The sequence below is a fragment of the Balaenoptera ricei genome, chromosome 5 (assembly GCF_028023285.1).
Source record: "Balaenoptera ricei isolate mBalRic1 chromosome 5, mBalRic1.hap2, whole genome shotgun sequence".
In the NCBI taxonomy this organism is placed as follows: Eukaryota; Metazoa; Chordata; class Mammalia; order Artiodactyla; family Balaenopteridae; genus Balaenoptera; species Balaenoptera ricei.
The window spans coordinates 66,364,739-66,385,604 of record NC_082643.1 but is presented as its reverse complement, the minus strand read 5'-3'; the positions used below and the strand labels follow the sequence as shown (position 1 = coordinate 66,385,604).

The 20,866-nt window shown below is 40.0% G+C and overlaps 1 protein-coding gene across 1 annotated transcript; it reads left to right on the top strand.

The window, feature by feature from the left end:
* The first annotated feature begins 1,021 nt into the window (after positions 1–1,021).
* On the top strand, positions 1,022–18,994 carry ARL9 (ADP ribosylation factor like GTPase 9). The gene is made up of 4 exons (XM_059924087.1): positions 1,022–1,297; positions 4,135–4,297; positions 6,917–7,092; positions 18,576–18,994. The coding sequence occupies exons 1-4, from the start codon at positions 1,022–1,024 to the stop codon at positions 18,753–18,755; spliced, it is 795 nt and encodes a 264-aa protein (XP_059780070.1). The 3' UTR covers positions 18,756–18,994.
* The last annotated feature ends 1,872 nt before the right edge of the window (positions 18,995–20,866 follow it).

Genomic DNA, 20,866 nt, shown 5'->3' with positions numbered 1-20,866 from the left:
CTGCAGTTCATTCGTTGTTTCCTTTAAGCCTGTTTGAAATGTAGATCTGATGAAGGTAAGTCAGTTTATTGCATTAAGATAATTTTGTTAGATTGTAAACTAAAGGGTCCAATTTAACAAAATAATAAAAAAGAACCATCCATATACTTCTCAAGCAGTGTAAGCAACGTTACACCACCTTTGCAAAGCCCCGTGGGTACCCAATTTGTTACATATTAGATCATTGGGAGCGACTAGACTATTTTGTTTAGTTGTGGTTTTAATACCCGGTATTACCAGTATCTGTGATCCTGGCAGACTAATCTCCAGAGAAATTTTTTTTTAAGCGAAATGTAACAAATTTAAGGGAACCATTCACATTCCTCTCTTTTTCCTTAAGCATCCTGGATAGCGTCTCTAGACGCTGCTGGTGGACTTAAACAGGACGGAGGGCGGAGAGATCCCTAACTTCACTCTCCAGGCTTGTGACTACTGACGAGGGGAAGGCGGGGCATCCTCTGGGGCGCCTCAAGCGTTCGGGTCGGAGATACGAGGGCTGGGAGGGCTCGAGGAGGAGGCGGGAGAGGTGAGAGGCTAAGATCTGGGCGTCTCGAAAGGCCTTTCTGAGACACCCTGCCCAGCCCGAGGGCATCTCGCTGTAGCGCGCGCTCCCGAGGAAGTGACACCTGGGGACGCTTTTCCTGTTTGACCGGTCTTTCCGAGCTCCCGCGGCCGGGCCTCCCTGACCCCCTCGCCTGGGCTCGACCCTTCCTCTAGCTACCCGCGCCTTACCCTCTCCAATTCGCCTACCGCCCCAGGCTTCGGCGAGTCTGCTGCGTGCAGCCCCCTGCGAGCGAGCGCGAGATGCTGGACTGCAGCCGTCGCCCCTCGGGGCAGCGCGGTGACCGCTGGGGCGCTGTACGCCGCGGGGACCTGCATCTCCTCCCTGCGCCCCCCGCAGGAGCCACTCCTGCCGGGACCCCGCACCGCAGCTCCAGCGCTCGGGCGCCTGGGAGGAGGGACGGAAACAAGGGTGGTGGGGATGGAGAGGGGGAAAGTGAAGAGAGAGAAGGGAAAGGAGCCGGAGAAAGAGAAAATTCGGGGAAAAGGAAAGGAGGAGAAAGATAAAAAGAAGGAAGTGGAGAAGGAGAAAATTAAGGAAAAAGAAAAGGAGAGGGGGAGGGACGAGAAAAGTAAGAGTAAAGAAGAGGAAAAGAGGAAAGGGCGGGAGACGGAGAAAGGGAAGGAACAATTTACGGAAAAAGAAGAGAAAGAGGAGGACAACAGCACGTTGGCAAAGCCCACGCTGGAGCTGCTGGTAAGAGAAGGGTGCCTCAGACCCTCACCCAAGGCCGTTGTCGGTGTTCTGGCCGGAGCGCCGGCTCTCGCGCCGGTGGGAGTCCGGTCTCGTGTGCGGGCTTTACACCCGCGGATGGAACGGGTGTGCCAAGCTGCGAACGCCATCTCCCCAGCCCCTTGCCCGCTCTCACCGCTAACCCCGACCCTGCGTCCAAGGTCTAGGTCTAGTGTTGAGGAAGGTCAGGTCTCGTCAGGTCTAGTGTTGAAGAGGAGGCCTTAGTCGGGTTCACGGGAGCGCGGGGAACAGCCCTCTTTCCAGCCCCATCTCCGTCCGATGCCCAACGCTAGCTCCCAGTCTGCCCACGACACTGAAACCAGCCCCAAACCCTCACCACACATGCACTCTCTCTCCCAGCCTTTTCTGTTTCCTAAGTTCCATGTGGGAAGGTGCAGGGCTCCTGAATTTGTGCAGGATGTGTTTTGGGTCCCTCTGGACATTTTCTGTGGGCGCTGAGGTTACTACTTCCATTGTTTTCAGACCACCAGCGCCCAGAAGGGACGGGCACAAAGGTTTAACTGAGAGGTCTCAGAAACCAGACATTGCAGTCACAAAAGGACAAATACCTATGATTCCACGTATATGATGTACCTAGAGTAGTCAAAATCATAGAGAATAGAATGGTGGGGCCTGGGGGAAGGGGGAGTGCGGAGTTAGAGATTAGTGAGTACAGTTTCAGTCTTACAAGGTGAACAGTTTTGGAGATGGATAGTGGTGATGGTTGCACAATATTATGAATGGATTTAATATCACCGTATGTTTAAAAATGGTTATGATGGTGAACTTTATGTTGTGTATTTTACCATGATTTAAAAATTGAGGGGGAAGAAGGAAAAACAGGCATTATTTGGATCAGCTCACTGGGCTGTGTGCTCCTGGAGTTCCTGAGCTCAGAGCTGCTTTCTGGTTCTAAACAATGTGAATTATTAATGGAGATTTGATCTCTGGTAAAACACAGACTACATAGGTTCACATATAGTTAAATGAATAACTTTTGCAAGGAACAGTCGTGTTGAGAATTACATTTTGGGTCTGAACTCCTGGTTTACAGTAACCCCTGCTTTTCTTAAGAGATTATAAACATGAGGAGGCTTGTATTTTAGACTAAAAAATAAGCAAAATGTAAAACATCAGTGACTGCAGAATTTCTAGGGGTTTAGGAGCAGCGATATGGTTGGAAAGGGAGTAGGGAACTGTTTTTATTCACAAAATTTCATAGGATCTAAGGTGCCATTATTTTAGGTACCACAAACAAAGAAAAAAAATGCTGCCAACCAAAATATGACATACCATAGATTGTAAAGTCCTCATTTCAGAGATGTTAAAATGTGAAAAAACAAAACAAAAAAACACACAGCATCTTGGAACTGATGAAATATGTTGGGATAGCCTGCATAGAGCCATTGGTGGAGATAATGAGGGGGACACAATCCACATCTTGCAGCCAGTTCTTGGTGGCATCATTGCTTTAAAGCAACCCCTTCATGCATCAAGTCCCTCTTCCTTACCATCACTCTCTCAGAATGACACTATGACATTTAGGTGTGGGTAAGAGGGAACGGGGAGGAAGTGGGGATGGAGAGAGGAAACACCTATGGAAATACCTTTTGCTTTAAGAGCCATCAAGAATTCACTCCAAAAAAAACCAAAAACAAAAAAAAAAGAATTCACTCCAAAAACAAACATTCTGTTATTTACTAGACAGGTTTATTAAATGCTGCCCGCTACACAAGACCCTATTAGACCAGACCTTAAAACATCTTACTTTTACACAGATCTTATATATTTAAAAAAAAAAAAAAAAAAGAGGTGGGAGGTGGGATAGACATTTAGTGCTGTTTAGGATCACTTTTTTTTTTTTTTTTAAACAGAAATCCAGTCTGAGTCTAATGTCAACATTTAGTGTTCAAGCAGAAATGTATAAGATTATTATTTTTAAACGAATGCCACTGAAGACATTTACTAGTGTTTTTTATACATGAGAAATCTCTTTAGTAGGCTGTTTGAGAAATAGCATTCCTGTGAGTACTCTGGCTGGATTGTTGCTCATTTATTACTGTTTACATTAAAGTTTGTACCCTAAAAGTCACCTTTCTGAGCACTCTGAAATTTCTATTTCTGTCTTCATACCAGCCTGCCCTCTTGCCCCTCAATCACTTGTCATAAAATTTTGCTTGTTGGTAGAATGCTTCTTCCTAAAGTTTACATCTAGTTCATCAGGTTTTAGCATCAGATTTTTAAATACTCAATTATGATTGGAACTGGTTTAACAGTTTCTATAATCTTCGCCTTTTCATTTCTGAGGGTAAACCTTGCCCTAAGAGCTTTTAATCTAGTGATTCAACTGGGAAGACAAGACAGATTAATAATATGAGAACTTAGATGCTTACATGCTCAGTGGCAAAGTCAATACATGGAACAAGTAGGCCCCAAGACCCCATACAACAAATTGAATTCTGTTGCAGTCTCCAATAGACGTGAACTCAGGAAGCAAAGTGAAGTCTGAAAATTGACCCTGAAAATATGGCACCTCCCATAAATCCTGATATATATAAAGTATTTATTTGATAGATTGACCAGGAGTTGGGGGATGGAGAGGGGGTATGCAATTAATATCACATAACTGATGGCTGATTATATAAAATACAAACTGACTGGTACAGTTTGTTCTATTAAATTTTTTGCGAAGTTTTGTTCTGGTTTACAATTCCACAATATTATTGGCAGGCACACTGCCAGGAGCCAGGAAAACCAGGCCCTGATAGCATAGCTTTATTGACTTATCTTTTGTTTCGCAGGAGAAAAATAAGCAGATCCTAGTGCTGGGCCTGGATGGAGCAGGGAAGACCAGTGTTCTCCACTCTCTAGCTTTAAACAGAGTCCAGCACAGCGTGGCACCAACCCAAGGTTTCAATGCAGTGTGCATCAGCACTGAAGACAGCCAGTTGGAGTTCCTGGAGAGTAAGCTGTCTTTCTCAGTAGTTCTGGGGATAACCGATAGCCTGTAGCCACATTATTGTTATACCTTAAGCCAGATTTAATGTTATCGACATTGGGTCCTTGTGAAATGAAACACTGGGTCAGATTTTCCTAGACTTTCAGAATGCACGTGTAGTTTAGTGCTTGGGTACAGTGTGGGGATCACTTTCTGTTCTTTTATTTTTTTCTTTTTGCGGTGGTGATGATAAAGGGGAGTTGAGAGGAAGGCTTCCGCACCTGTCCTATAACAGCCTCCCTCCTCCCTTACTACCCCAAATATAAATGCAATCTAAGTAAATACAGTGTGTTTCCTTCTCTGCAAATGCAAATAGAGGTAAACTCCAAACCTCTTGTAACCAGAAGGCAACCCAGAAACCCCTCCTCTGGCAGTTCTGGAATCACCACCTCTCAAAATATTGCTGTACCCCAAAGTTGCATTAGATCCTCTTGTCTCCTCTTTACACTCTCTCCTAGGATGATTTCATCTTTCCTCTTGACATTAAATACTATCTATATGCTAATGACTCCCAAATTTATCTCTCCAGCCAAACATATCCAAATGTTGCCTGACATCTCTACCTGGCTGTCTGATTGGCCTCTCAAGCCTAATATCATCAAGACAAAATGTTTGCTATATCTCCGTATCTGTTCCTTTCCCTTGTAATCCAACTGGTCAGTAAATGTCTCCTCACCCATCAATATGCTCAAGCCAGAAAACTGGGAGTTTTCTGTACCCCCTTTTGTACCCCATCTCCAGTCTGCAAGTAAAATGCTGTGAATTTTTGCTTTCATTCAGTTGCGAAGAGAAAATGGTGGGCAGAGAAACTGGTAAACCTGTAGGCAAATCTTTATGATAAAAGCATTATTAAGACTAGAGTTTTCAGTTTCCCCAGAAGCTATGGAAGAAATAATATTTTTAATGAAATGGATGGCTAACAAAAGTCTCAAAATATAAAAAATGAAAAGAAAAAAGGGAAGGAAAGGAAAGGGAAGGAAAAAAGGAAAGGGAGATAGGAAGAAAAAAGAAAACTCCAATTAGGGGGAGAGATGGACAGATCTGCCGTTGGAGTGAGGGGTTTCAACATATATTTGTCAATTACTAATAAGATCAAGGAGAAAAAAAATCTGCAGAGATATATAAAATTTGAACACAGTCAACAAGTTTGATCTAGTGAATAATATAAAATTGTCCAATTAGACAATTTTAGCCACATACAAAAGTTAAAATTCACGTTCTTAAACACTCACAGAACAATTACCAACAGTGACCGCCTACTGGGCCATACAGCAAGTCTTAACAAAGTTTTCAAAGAGGATGCATCATACAAACTATTCTCAACTACATTGCTGTTAAGTTGGAAGTTAATAACTAAAAGATAGCAATCCCTATGTAGGTGAAATGTCATGGTGCTGTCAAAAACATGGGGAACGACATGTTCATTCATCTTTAAACTACATGTGTTAAAACCATATGAATTACTTGGATTATACACATTCTTTAAAAAAATTAAAAACACAAAATACTTCAAAGAATGACTAGCCTGGCTCTCCATACAAAAGAAAACAAAGCAAAGACAAATCAACACCCTTTCCTATTAGTTTTTTAAATGGTATTGTTAAGTCCCTACAACAGGAGTCTGCACACTTTTTCTGCAGAGGGCTCGAGAATAGCTAATGTAGACTTTGTGGCCGCACGGGCTCTGTGCAGCTACTCAACCCTGCAGTTGTACTGCGAAAGCAGCCGGAGACCATATGTGCACAAATCTACGTGCCTGTGTTCTCATACAACTTTATTTGTACTGAAATCCAAATGTGATATAATGTTCATGTGTTACAAAATGGTATTCTTTTTTTCCCCAAACCTTTAAAAAGGTAGAATCCATTTTTTGTTCGTGGGCTGTACAAAAATAGGCAGTGAGCCAGATTTATGCTGTGGGCCATTGTTTGTCATATTCTGTCCCAGGAGAAAAATAAAAACTGTATTCATTGTGTATGTATTATTATCATTCCAAAAAGTTTCTTCTGGGAAGAATCAACAGAATGAAATAACCCAAAGGAATTTTTTCTGAGGCAAGTATTCCTGAATGCCCACAGGATCATAGTGCAAGATTAAGAGAGGAAATTAGTTCTGGGATTTTGACAAAGGAAAAAAGTTGTGCAAGTGAGGCTAGCCTATGACATTTAAATCAGTCCATTTAAAACTTATTTTAGAGAAATATGTGTTTTAACCCACCACCCTGAATTATTTTAGTATCCTACTCCCATTCGCTGAGCTATACCTGACAGACAGGCATTGGCCGTCGTGGCTGCTGTGTATAACAGATCAGGAGGCATCCACTGTAGTAAAAATTTAAGATCTTTATGCTGGTCCTTTGTGTTCCAGAATGAGTGACCCGCTTGTGGAGGGTAAATATTCCCACCAAACATTTCCCCAGTAACATCGCTCAAGTTGTTCGAAGAATTGGGTAGAGTCTCACAGAGGTCTTTTATCAGAATACTTATCCAGTGTCCAGAAATTATCAAGATGTGTCTTTCCTGCCCCCCTCAGTGGACTCTTCTGAGGTTTGTGTGTGTGTCTTCCTTCTCTACTGTTCTTTGTAGTTGGTGGCAGTGAACCTTTCCGTTCTTGTTGGGAAATGTACCTTTCCAAGGGATTGCTGCTAATCTTTGTGGTGGATTCAGCAGATCACAACAGATTACCTGAAGCCAAGAAGCACCTTCATCAACTAATTGGGACAAATCCAATCCTTCCTCTGGTTGTGTTTGCAAACAAACAGGTAAAAATTTGTGCAAATAAAAATTGTACTCAATAGTTTTATTATTAATACAAGAAGTAGAAATGTCTACTTTTAATAGCAAGGTATTCAATAATATGTTGTATGTTCAGTTCAATTTATACTATTAGATCTATTGGATTATACAGTCAGCCCTCCATATCTGTGGATTCAACCACCTGTGGATCAGGAAAAAAAAGATTCTGGAAAGTTCCAGAAAGTAAAACTTGTATTTGCCACACACAGGCAACTATTTACATAGCATTTACATTGTATTAGGTATTATAAGTAATCTAGAGATGATTTAAAGTATATGGGAGGATGTGCATAAGTTATTTGCAAATACTATGCCATTTTATGTAAGGGGCTTGAGCATCCTCAGATTTTGGTGTCTTCTGGGGTCTTGCAACCAATCCCCCTCAGATACCAAGGGGCAGCAGTAAATTCCTTGAGAACAGAGACTATCATTCACCTTTGTGTCCCTTGTAAAACTTAGCATAATGCCTTGTACATAGTACGAATTCAACAAATACCTGTTGAATTTATTTTTTTTTAATTTAATTCTATTTATTTATTTTTTACAGAGCAGGTTCTTATTAGTTATCTGTTTTATACATATTGGTGTATATATGTCAATCCCGATCTCCCAATTCATCCCACCACCACCACCCAACTTTCCCGCCTTGGTGTCCACATGTTTGTTCTCTACACCTGTGTCTCTATTTCTGCCCTGCAAACCGGTTCATCTGTACCATTTTTCTAGGTTCCACATATATGCATTAATATATGATATTTGTTTTTCTCCTTTTGACTTACTTCACTCTGTATGACAGTCTCTAGGTCCATCTACGTCTCTACAAGTGACCCAATTTCGTTCCTTTTTATGGCTGAGTAATATCCCATTGTATATATATATACCATATCTTCTTTATCCATTCGTCTGTCAAGGGATATTTAGGTTGCTTCCATGACCTGGCTATTGTAAATAGTGCTGCAATGAACATTGGGGTGCATGTGTCTTTTGGAATTATGGTTTTCTCTGGGTATATGCCCAGTAGTGGGATTGCTAGGTCATATGGTAATTCTATTTTTAGTTTTTTAAGGAACCTCCATACTGTTCTCCATAGTGGCTGTATCAGTTTACATTCCTACCAACAGTGCAAGAGGGTTCCCATTTCTCCACACCCTCTCCAGCATTAGTTGTTTGTAGATTTTCTGATGATGCCCATTCTAACTGGTGTGGTGATACCTCATTGTAGTTTTGATTTGCATTTCTCTAATAATTAGTGATGTTGAGCAGCTTTTCATGTGTCTCTTGGCCATCTGTATGTCTTCTTTGGAGAGATGTCTATTTAGGTCTTCTGCCCATTTTTGGATTGGGTTGTTTGTTTTTTTAATACTGAGCTGCTTGAGCTGTTTATATATTTTGGAGATTAATCCTTTGTCCGTTGATTCGTTTGCAAATATTTTCTCCCATTCTGAGGGTTGTCTTTTCGTTTTGTTTATAGTTTCCTTTGCTGTGCAAAAGCTTTTAAGTTTCAGTAGGTCCCATTTGTTTATTTTTGTTTTTATTTCCATTACTCTAGGAGGTGGATCAAAAAAGATCTTGCTGTGATTTATGTCAAAGAGTGTTCTTCCTATGTTTTCCTCTAATAGTTTTATAGTGTCCAGTCTTACATTTAGGTCTTTAATCCATTTTGAGTTTATTTTTGTGTGTGGTGTTAGGGAGTGATCTAATTTCATTCTTTTACATGTAGCTGTCCAGTATTCCTAGTACCACTTATTGAAGACACTGTCTTTTCTCCATTGTATATCCTTGCCTCCTTTGTCATAGATTAGTTGACCATAGGTGCATGGGTTTATCTCTGGGCTTTCTATCCTGTTCCATTGATCTATATTTCTGTTTTTGTGCCACTACCATATTATCTTGATTACTGTAGCTTTGTAGTATAGTCTGAAGTCAGGGAGTCTGATTCCTCCAGCTCTGTTTTTTTCCCTCAAGACTGCTTTGGCTATTCGGGATCTTTTGTGTCTCCATACAGATTTTAAGATTTTTTGTTATAGTTCTGTAAAAAAAATGCCACTGGTAATTTGATAGGGATTGCATTGAATCTGTAGATTGCTTTGTGTACTATAGTCATTTTCACAATATTGTTTCTTCCAATCCAAGAACATGGTATATCTCTCCATCTGTTTGTGTCATCTTTGATTTCTTTCATCAGTGTCTTATAGTGTTCTGCGTACAGGTCTTTTGTCTCCTTAGGTAGGTTTATTCCTAGGTATTCTGTTCTTTTTGTTGCAATGGTGAATGGGATTATTTCCTTAATTTCTCTTTCTGATCTTTCATTGTTATTGTATAGGAATGCAAGAAATTTCTGTGCATTACTTTTGTATCCTGCAACTTTACCAAATTCATTGATTAGCTCTAGTAGTTTTCTGGTGGCATCTTTAGGATTCTCTATGTATAGTATCATGTCATCTGCAAACAGTGACAGTTTTACTTCTTCTTTTCCAATTTGTATTCCTTGTATATCTTTTTCCTCTCTGACTGCTGTGGCTAGGACTTCCAAAACTATGTTGAATAATAGTGGTGAGAGTGGACATCCTTGTCTTGTTCCTGATCTTACAGGAAGTGCTTTCAGTTTTTCACCACTGAGAATGATGTTTGCTGTGGGTTTGTCGTATATGGCCTTTATTATGTTGAGGTAGGTTCCCTCTATGCCCACTTTCTGGAGAGTTTTTAATCATAAATGGGTGTTGAGTGGAGGATTACTGGACTGAATGTCAATATTATGACATAGTATGAGTGTGTTTCATGTTTGGTAATTGCAATCATTGTTGCTTTGGTTGTGGTCATCCATGTACAATGCTTGGTGTCAGTCTGTTTATCTCTTGTAAAAATAAAATACAGTGTGTGTGTGTGTGTGTGTGAAAAAAAAATGCAGGCAAACACTGGAAGACCTTGAAAAAGTCAAAAAAAAAAAAATAAATGGGTGTTGAATTTTGTCAAAAGCCTTTTCTGCATCTATTGGGATGATCATATGGGTTTTTTTTTTTTTTTTAATCATTCCCATTCTCTTTTTTTTTTTTTTTTTGATACTTATTTATTTATTTATTTGGTTGCACTGGGTTTTGGTTGCGGCAGGCAGGCTCCTTAGCTGTGGCTCACCGGCCCCTTAGTTGCGGCATGCAACCTCTCAGTTGTGGCATGCATGTGGGCTCTTGTTCCCTGACCAGGGATCGAACTCAGGCCCCCTGCACTGGGAGCACGGAGTCCTATCCACTGCGCCACCAGGGAAGCCCGATCATATGGTTTTTATTCTTCAATTCGTTAATATGGTGTATCACATTGATTGATTTGCGTATATTGAAGAATCCTTGCATCCCTGGGATAAATCCCACTTGATCATGGTGTATGATCCTTTTAATGTGTTGTTGGATTCTGTTTGCTAGTATTTTGTTGAGGATTTTTGCATCCATATTCTGTTTTTTGCATCAGTGATATTGGTCTGTAATTTTCTTTTCTTGTAGTATCTCTGTCTGGTTTTGGTATCAGGCTTATGGTGGCCTCGTAGAATGAGTTTGGGAGTGTTCCTTCCTCTGCAGTTTTTGGAAGAGTTTGAGAAGGATGGGTGTTAGTTTGATAGAATTCACCTGTGAAGCCATCTGGTCCTGGACTTTTGTTTGTTGGAAGATTTTTAATCACAGTTTCAATTTCATTACTTGTGATTGGTCTGTTCATATTTTCTATTTCTTCCTGGTTCAGTCTTGGAAGGTTATACCTTTCTAAGAATTTGTCCATTTCTTCCAGGTTATCCATTTTATTGGCATAGATTTGCTTGTAGTAGTCTCTTAGGATGCTTTGTATTTCTGCAGTGTCCATTGTAACTTCTTTTTCATTTGTAATTTTATTGATTTGAGTCCTCTCCCTCTTTTTCTTGATGAGTCTAGCTAAAGGTTTATCAATTTTGTTTATCTTCTCAAAGAACCAGCTTTTAGTTTTCTTGATCTTTGCTATTGTTTTCTTTGTTTCTATTTCATTTATTTCTGCTCTGATCTTTATGATTTCTTTCCTTCTGCTAACTTTGGGTTTTGTTTGTTCTTCTTTCTCTAGTTTCTTTAGGTGTAAGGTTAGATTGTTTATCTGAGATTTTTCTTGTTTCTTGAGGTAGGATTGTATAGCTATAAACTTCCCTCTTAGGACTGCTTTTGCTGCATTCCATAGGTTTTGGATTGTCGTGTTTTCATTGTCATTTGTCTCTAGGTTTTTTTGGTTTCCTCTTTTGATTTCTTCAGTGATCTCTTGGTTATTTAGTAATGTATTGTTTGCCTCCATGTGTTTGTGTTTTTTACGTTTTTTTCCCTGTAATTGATTTCTAATCTCTTACCTTTGTGGTCAGAAAAGATGCTTGATATGATTTCAGTTTTCTTAAATTTACCGAGGCTTGATTTGTGACCCAAGATGTGGTCTATCCTGGAGAATGTTCCGTGCGCACTTGAGAAGAAAGTGTAATCTGCTGTTTTTGGATGGAATGTCCTATAAATATCAATTAAATCTATCTGGTCTATTGTGTCATTTAAAGCTTGTGTTTCCTTATTAATTTTCTGTCTGGATGATCTGTCCATTGGTGTCAGTGAGGTGTTAATGTCTGCCACTATTATTGTGTTACTGTCGATTTCCTCTTTTATGGCTGTTAGCAGTTGCCTTATGTATTGAGGTGCTCCTATGTTGGGTGCATATATATTTATAATTGTTATATCTTCTTCTTGGGTTGATCCCTTGATCATTATGTAGTGTCCTTCCTTGTCTCTTGTAACATTCTTTATTTTAAAGTCTATTTTATCTGATATGAGTATTGCTACTTCAACTTTCTTTTGATTTCCATTTGCATGGAAAATCTTTTTCCATCCCCTCACTTTCAGTCTGTATGTGTCCCTAGGTCTGAAGTGGGTCTCTTGTAGACAGTGTATATGGGTCTTGTTTTTGTATCCATTCAGCGAGCCTGTGTCTATTGGTTGGAGCATTTAATCCATTCACGTTTAAGGTAATTATCGATATGTATGTTCCTATTACCATTTTCTTTATTGTTATGGGTTTGTTTTTGTAGGTCCTTTTCTCCTCTTTTGTTTCCTGCCTAGAGAAGTTCCTTTAGCATTTGCTGTAGAGCTGGTTTGGTGGTGATGAATTCTCTTAGCTTTCGCTTGTCTGTAAAGCTTTTGATTTCTCCATCGAATCTGAATGAGATCCTTGCTGGGTAGAGTAATCGTGGTTGTAGGTTCTTCCCTTTCATCACTTTAAATATGTCATGCCACTCCCTTCTGGCTTGTAAAGTTTCTTCTGAGAAATCAGCTGTTAACGTTATGGGAGTTCCCTTGTATGTCCTTTGTCGTTTTTCCCTTGTTGCTTTCAATAATTTTTCTTTGTCTTTAATTTTTGTCAGTTTGATTACTATGTGTCTCAGCGTGTTTCTCCTTGGGTTTATCCTGTATGGGACTCTCTGCACTTCCTGGACTTGGGTGGCTATTTCCTTTCCTGTGTTAGGGAAGTTTTCGACTATAATCTCTTCAAATATTTTCTCGGGTCCTTTCTCTCTCTCTTCTCCTTCTGGGACCCCTATAATGCGAATGTTGTTGCATTTAATATTGTTCCAGAGGTCTCTTAGGCTGTCTTCATTTCTTTTCATTCTTTTTTCTTTGTTCTGTTCCACAGCAGTGAATTCCACCATTCTGTCTTCCAGGTCACTTATCCATTCTTCTGCTTTAGTTATGCTGCTATTGATTCCTTCTAGTGTATTTTTCATTTCAGTTATTGTATTGTTCATCTCTGTTTGTTTGTTCTTTAATTCTTCTAGGTGTTTGCTCTTTAATTCTTCTAGGTCTTTGTTAAACATTTCTTGCATCTTCTTGATCCTTGCCTCCATTGTTTTTCCAAGGTCCTGGATCATCTTCACTATCATTATTCTCAATTCTTTTTCTGGAAGGTTGCCTATCTCCACTTCCTTTAGTTGTTTTTCTGGGGTTTTATCTTGTTCCTTCATCTGGGACATAGTCCTTTGCCTTTTCATTTTGTCTATCTTTCTGTGAATGTGGTTTCATTCCACAGGCTGCAGAATTGTCGTTATTCTTGCTTCTGCTGTCTGTCCTCTGATGGATGAGGCTATCTAAGAGGTTTGTGCAAGCTTCCTGATGGGAGGGACTGGTGGTGGGTAGAGTTGGGTGTTGCTCTGGTGGGCAGAGCTCAGTAAAACTTTAATCCACTTGTCTGCTGATGGGTGGGGCTGGGTTCCCTCCCTGTTGGTTCTTTGGCCTGAGGCAACCCAGCACTGGAGCCTACCAGCTCTTTGGTGGGGCTAATGGCGGACTCTGGGAGGACTCACACCAAGGAGTACTTCCCAGAACTTCTGCTACCAGTGTCCTTGTCCCCGTGGTGAGCCACAGCCACCCTCCGCTTCTGCCACAGACCTTCCAACACTAGCAGGTAGGTCTGGTTCAGTCTCCTATGGGGTCACTGCTCCTTCCTGTGGGTCCTGATGTGCACACTGCTTTGAGTGTGCCCTCCAAGAGTGGAGTCTCTGTTTCCCCCCAGTCCTGTCAAAGTCCTGCAGTCAAATCCCACTAGCCTTCAAAGTCTGATTCTCTAGGAATTCCTCCTGCTGTTGCCAGACCCCCAGGTTGGGAAGCCTGACGTGGGGCTCAGAACCTTCACTCTAATGGGTGGACTTCTGTGGTATAAGTGTTCTCTAGTTTGTGAGTCACCCACCCAGCGGTTATGGGATTTGATTTTATTGTGATTGCGCCCCTCCTACCATCTCATTGCAGCTTCTCCTTTGTCTTTGGATGTGGGGTATCTTTTTTGGTGAGTTCCAGTGTCTTCCTGTCCATGACTGTTCAGCAGTTAGTTGTGATTCCGGTGCTCTTGCAAGAAGGAGTGAGCACACGTCCTTCTACTCCACCATCTTGATCCAATCTACCTGTTGAATTTAATTCAGTAAACATTTATTGACTTTTGAATTGATTTCTACAAAATATTTGTGTGTTTAATATGTATAAAGAAGTAGTTTTAGATCAATTAGCCTGACCCGAATTTATTTCACACACATGCATTAAAATATTAAACGTTCATGAAGAAATTGGAACCCTTGTGCAGTGTTGGTGGGGATGTCAAACGGTGCAGCCACTGTGAAAAACAGTATGGCAGTTCCTTAAAAAATTAAAAATAGAGTTTTCATATAGTCCAGCAATTCCACTTCTGGGTATATAACCAATAGAATTGAAAGCAGGAACTCAAACAGATATTTGCACAGCCATGTTCATAGCAGAATTATTCACAGTAGCCAAAAGGTAGAAGCAACCCAAGTGTCCATCCACAGATGAATGGATAAACAAAATGTGATATATACATACAATGGATATTATTCAGCCTTAAAAAAGGAAATTCTGACACATGCTACAACATAGATGAACTTTGAAGACATTATGCTAAGTGAAATAAGCCAGTCACAAGAGGACAAATACTGTATGATTACACTTTTTTAAAAAAATTTATTTATTTATTTATTTATTTTTGGCTGCGTTGGGTCTTCGTTGCTGCATGCAGTCTTTCTTTAGTTGCAGCGAGTGGGGGCTACTCTTCATTGCGGTGTGCGGTCTTCTCATTGAGGTGGCTTCTCTTATTGTGGACCACAGGCTCTAGGCATGCGGGATTCAGTAGTTGTGGCACACAGGCTCAGTAGTTGTGGCTCGTGGGCTTAGTTGTTCCATGGCATGTGGGATCTTCCCAGACCAGGGCTCGAACCCATGTCCCCTGCATTGGCAGGTGGATTCTTAACCACCGCGCCACCAGTGAAGTCCCTGAATACACTTTTATAAGGTCCCTAGAGTAGTCAAATTCATAGAAACAAAAAGTAGAAGAGTGGTTGCCAGGGCCTGGGGGAGGGAGAAACAGTAAGTTATTGTTTAATGGGTACAGAGTATCAGTTTTACAAGTTGAAAAGAGTTCTGGAGATGGATGGTGTACAACAATGTGAATGTACTTAATTGTACACTGAACTGTACACTTAAAATTGGTTAATATGGCAAATTTCTTTATGTGTATTTTACTACAATAAAGAAAGTTAAAAACGGTATTAGACATCTATAGCATTGTACAGGCATACCTCATTTTATTGCACTTTGCAGATATTGTGTTTTTTACAAATCAAAGGTTTGTGGCAACCCTGCATCGCGCAAGTCTATAGGTACCATTTTCCCAAAAGCATTTCTCACTTCATGTCTCTGTGTAGCATTTTGGTAATTCTTACAATATTTCAAACTTTTAAAATTATTATTATACTTGTTATGATGATCTGTGATCAGTGATCTTTGATGTTACTATTGCAAAAAGATTACAACTTGCTGCAGGCTCAGATGATGGTTAGCATTTTTTAGCAGTAAGGTATTTTTAAATTAAGGTATGTACTTTTTTTAGACAATGATATTGCACACTTAATAGGCTACAGTAGTGTAAACATAACTTTTATACTCACTGAGAGACAAAAAAATTCATGTGACTAGCTTTATTGCAGTATTCACTTTATTGCAGTAGTCTGGAACCAAATTTGAAATATCTCTGAGGTATGCCTGTAATGCTAAAACCCCTCTCTTAATTGCTAGGGTTGCCAGTCATAAGAGAGCTCAGTTCCTGCCATTTCTTCCACTACTTCTATGGGTGAATATTTATGGAAGTAAACTAAATAATTACAAATGATGATGTAAAAGTAGGAGCCTATATTAAAGTCCAGCATAGATGCTAGTCCAGCAGATTATTTCTAAAAGAAAAGCTGGAGATTTTTTTTTTAAATGAGCATCTTAAGTACCACAAACTGTAAAGGTTTAGAGGATCCTGGTACATTTAAGTGAGCTGTATAGTATTCCATTGCATGAATATACCATGGCTTTACCATTTTCTTGTTGGATATTTGGTTCATTTCCAATGTTTTATTGTTAAAATCAGTTCTACAGTGAATCTTCATGTATGTGTCTCCTCGTTGATGTGTACCAGTATTTCTCTAGTGCATGAGGAATTGCTGGGTTTTGGATTTGTACATATTCAATTTTGCTAGATATTAGCAAGTTGCTTTCCAAAGATATTGAACCAGTTTATTTTTCCTACCAGCAGTATATGACAGTTTTTAAAGCTCCACATCCTTGTCAATACTTGGTTTGTCAAACTTTCATTTTTGCCAGTCTCATGAGGGTGAAATTTTATCTTATTATTATAATTTGCATTTCCTTAATTACTAGTGAGCTTGAACATTTTTTCAGATGTTCACTGGTTATTAGTTTCAAATTAGTGTCATTCTCTGAAATCAATTTCCACATTTATGAATTATCTTTTAATATCTTTCCCCAAATTCCTGTTACGGTGTTTATCTTTTCTCCTTTGAGTTGTAGAAGTCTTTCATGTCCTTTGGAAAAACTTTTGTCTGTTACATGCATTACACATATCTTCTCCAGCAATCTATTAGCTTATCATTTTACTTTGTTTATGGTTCTCTTTTTAATACATAGGTTTTCATTTTTTTAAAATAAATTTATTTATTTATTTTTATTTTTGGCTGTATTGGGTCTTCGTTGCTGCACGCAGGCTTTCTCTAGTGGTGAGTGGGGGTTACTCTTCGTTGCGGTGCTCGGGCTTCTCATTGTGGTGGCTTCTCTTGTTGTGAAGCATGGGCCCTAGGCACGCAGGCTTCAGTAGTTGTGGCACGTGGGCTCAGTAGTTGTGACTCACGGGCTCTAGAGTGCAGGCTCAGTAGTTGTGGCACATGGGCTTAGTTGTTCCGTGGCATGTGGGATCTTCCTGGACCAGGACTCAAACCTGTGTCCCCTGCATTGGCAGGCGGATTCTTAACCACTGTGCACCAGGGAAGTACCAGGTTTTCATTTTTAATAGTCAAATTTAGTAATACTCTCCTTTGTGGTTTATATCTCTTCATCAAATTGAATAAACAGAGCCATTTGGTGTCAAATTTATAACTTTTACTGGGGTTTAATAATAAAAGGTTTGGATATTCTAGTTTAAGTTTAATGCATCTTGGTTGATACTCCTTGGCCAAAGTAATTTATTCTTTTGTATGACTCACTGGTTCAAGTTATTAGATAAGTATTTTTAAAACGTCAACTTACTATCTTTACTCTTTGAGTGATGATCTCTATTAAGGCACAGTTATGTAAGTGTGGAATGCACCTGATATTTATCCCTGATGTGCTTTTATCATTACAAGGAGCCCCTCCTCCCACGCAACACCCTCCTTCTCCTATTTTCTTCCTCTCCATCAGTGACTTTTTTTTTTTAACTTGAGACATTGTCCACATGTTCCTAGATTCATTAACACAGTTGTAAAATTCACTGCGGGCTCTAGGAATAAGTGAATTCAGGTTTCAAACAGGCAATATATTGGAAGGACCAGAAAGGTAATCATACCACATCAGGAAAAGTCTCACAGGCTCCCAGTTATGGAATTTGATAGGTTCATATTGGTACAAGAAAAAAATGACACAATATTGGACTATTTCCAGATGATGCCCTAAAGCTATGGGAGAACACTATGAAACAACAAAAAGCCAAATACAAATGCAATTTTAGGAGTGAAAATACTTAAACTTTTGCAAAGGACTTAAAAACTATAACTGAATCTGTGTATGTATTTAGGAGAGGGAATGTCAGAGGTCATTTGCATAAATAATTCTTGATGTGTGAGAGGCAAAGAAATATGTTTTGACCTTGGCATTTTGACCTCAAGGAGGTTTCGACCTTGGCATGCAGCATAAACACATGCTTTCTGTCTCCTCATTTTAATCTCTCCTCTCTCTGCCTCTCCTAGTGGGTTTCCGCCCTTTAAGCCTTCCCCACTTCTCCATCTTGTCCTCTTTCCCTCCACCTGTCCCTCCCCTCTCAGCCTCCTTTACCCACTACTCCATTTTCTGAATTCACTTCCTCCCTTATCCCTTCTCAGTCTCCCTCCATCCCCCCAAATTTGATCCAAAATTTTTTGTTCAGTAGAAATAATGGTTGCAAAAGAAAACTCACATTTGGCAAATGCTTAATCAATAAAATATGATATGGACAAAAACCAATTAATGAATCAAATTTCTATTGTTAAAGACAAATTAAAAATAATCTTAGGAAAATAAAGATAAAAATGGAAAAACAAAATTAGAAGCAGATTGACTGCACTGTTTAGGAAATTGATTAAGGTATTATATTGACTTAACTTCATTCCAGAACATACTTTTTTGATGATAACTCATAAATGCTGATATAATTCCAATGAAAATCATTATATTCAAACAATCATTAAGATCATAGTAATGGGATTACAGTATCCTCCATATTAGAATGGAGGTGGGGTCATTGAGAGCAATAAATGAGAGTAATAAATGTATCTATCCAAAAAGATTACAAAATAACCAAGTTTTTCTCAATTCTTTTTTCATTCTTGGTGAAGGATCTTGAAGCAGCCTATCACATTACAGATATCCATGAAGCTTTGGCATTATCTGAGGTGGGAAATGACAGGAAGATGTTCTTGTTTGGAACCCAGGTGACTGAGAATGGCTCAGAGATACCCTCCATCATGCAAGATGCCAGAGACCTGATTGCACAGCTGGCTGCAGACATGCAGTGATCAGGCCTAGGCCCACTGTGAGGCTCATGATTTGAATGTCACCAGGCAATGTTTAGTGGCAGGCTGGAAGCCAAAAGTTTCCACTTCCCAATAAAAAATAAGGCATTTCCTATTTTCTCAATGCACGGCATATACACATATATAAGATAATGTTAATTGATTAAGAGGATCTCTATTTATATCTTGAACTTCAAAAATATTGGTAAAACAATGTATTTGGAGGGATTTGGATATTTTTTTTAAATTTTTATTTATTTTTGGCTGCGTTGGGTCTTTGTTGCTGCATGCGGGCTTTCTCTAGTTGCGGTGAGCGGGGGCTACTTTCCGTTGTGGTGCATGGGCTTCTCATTGCGGTGGCTTCTCTTGTTGCGGAGCACGGGCTCTAGGTGCACGGACTTCAGTAGTTGTGGCACATTGGCTCAGTAGTTGTGGCTCACAGGCTCTAGAGCACAGGCTCAGTAGTTGTGGTGCATGGGCTTCGTTGCTCCGTGGCATGTGGGATCTACCCAGACCAGGGCTTGAACCTGTGCCCCCTGCATTGGCAGGTGGATTCTTAACCACTGCACCACCAGGGAATTCCTGGGATTTGGATTTTTAATCAACCAAATTAAAGTGAACAGTAGCAAGCATTCATTCCATTTGTAGTTTCTCAATGAAATGAGATTTACATTAAAATATTTTAATAATTTTTCTCTTTTCAAGAAAAAATCCAGGTGTCTTTCCTTTAAGTGGATCCGTTTAACACTGTAGGGAAAGAAATATCAGGATAGGGCAATAAGAAAGGTAAGCACTATCAAACCCACATAGAAATATAAATTAACAGCATTCAGAAAGATTTAGGAAAGGCTTCTTTTTTTTTTTTTAATTTTATTTATTTATTTATTTATTTATTTTTGGCTGCGTTGGGTCTTCATTGCTGCATGTGGGCTTTCTCTAATTGCGGCGAGCGGGGGCTACTCTTCATTGCGGTGCACGGGCTTCTCACTGCGGTGGCTTCTCTTGTTGCGGAGCATGGGCTCTAGGTGTGCGGGCTTCAGTAGTTGTGGCTCTCGGGCTCTAGAGCACAGGCTCAGTAGTTGTGGCGCACGGGCTTAGTTGCTCTGTGGCATGTGGGATCTTCCCGGACCAGGCCTCGAACCCTTGTCCCCTGCATTGGCAGGCAGATTCTTAACCACGGCGCCACCAGGGAAGCCCCAGAAAGGCTTCTTTTTAAGAAACTATTGCACTAAAAGAAGAACACCGTAGGGATTTGTTTTTTAAATTCTTGATATTTAGCTTTTTTATATAGATAAGCTTTCTTTACTAGAAATATTTTGTAAGAGTGATAACTCTATTTACCTACAGACATGATATAAATCCAACTTCGAACCTTAGTGTCCTGTCTTGATCTTTTTTTTTAAGAAAAAAGGACTTCCAGTTTTGAGTCCAGCATGTAAGAAGCTTGGAAGCCACCACTCCATTCTAACAAGTTAAAAAGCTGAACAGACTAAAATATCAGCATTGGAGGGAGCAACAGGAGAATACAGAGATTAACAATTTACCAGAGCAGAGACTTATGGTGGGAAACTCCCCATGGGAACCCCAGGGTAGAACAAACGGAACGGTGACTGATGAATTGCTGGTTGCTCAAAGTGGAGTAATCTGAAAGTTAAAAAACTCTAGGGGAACCCAGTCATTGGAGGGGCCCCCAATTATTTGAGATTTACCTCCAGGACCTTGACCAGATTCCCATAATAAATATTGGAGAGAAATCCCCTGGTGCTTCCAAGGGAGGGGAAAAAAATTTTTGAAATATGCCAGAGCACTCTGTCCTTCTTAACAAGGCCTGCCCTCAGGGGAAACTAGTTAACCAGAGCCTAGCCTGCTGGGTTATCACCAGAGCCTAACTGACCTGGGGGAAATACCCAACTCCAGCCCACTCTAGACATTCTGTTCCACCTAAAAGGGCAGAAAACTAAGACTTAAGTTTGCAGTCCAGAGGCACTTAGTCTCTAAAAAACTAAGACCTAATCATAGGACTATAGGACACTCCCCCTCCCCCCACACCTCACCACCACATTACTAAAGGCCTGTTTACAGCAGCTCCTTTTACCCAGTACATCATGCCTGGC

Coding starts and splice junctions, on each gene's coding strand:
- ARL9 (XM_059924087.1), top strand. CDS start 1,022: ATGGAGAGGGGGAAAGTGAAGAGAGAGAAGGGAAAGGAGCCGGAGAAA. Junction 1,298..4,134: donor AGCCCACGCTGGAGCTGCTG/GTAAGAGAAGGG, acceptor TTTGTTTCGCAG/GAGAAAAATAAGCAGATCCT. Junction 7,093..18,575: donor TTGTGTTTGCAAACAAACAG/GTAAAAATTTGT, acceptor TTCTTGGTGAAG/GATCTTGAAGCAGCCTATCA.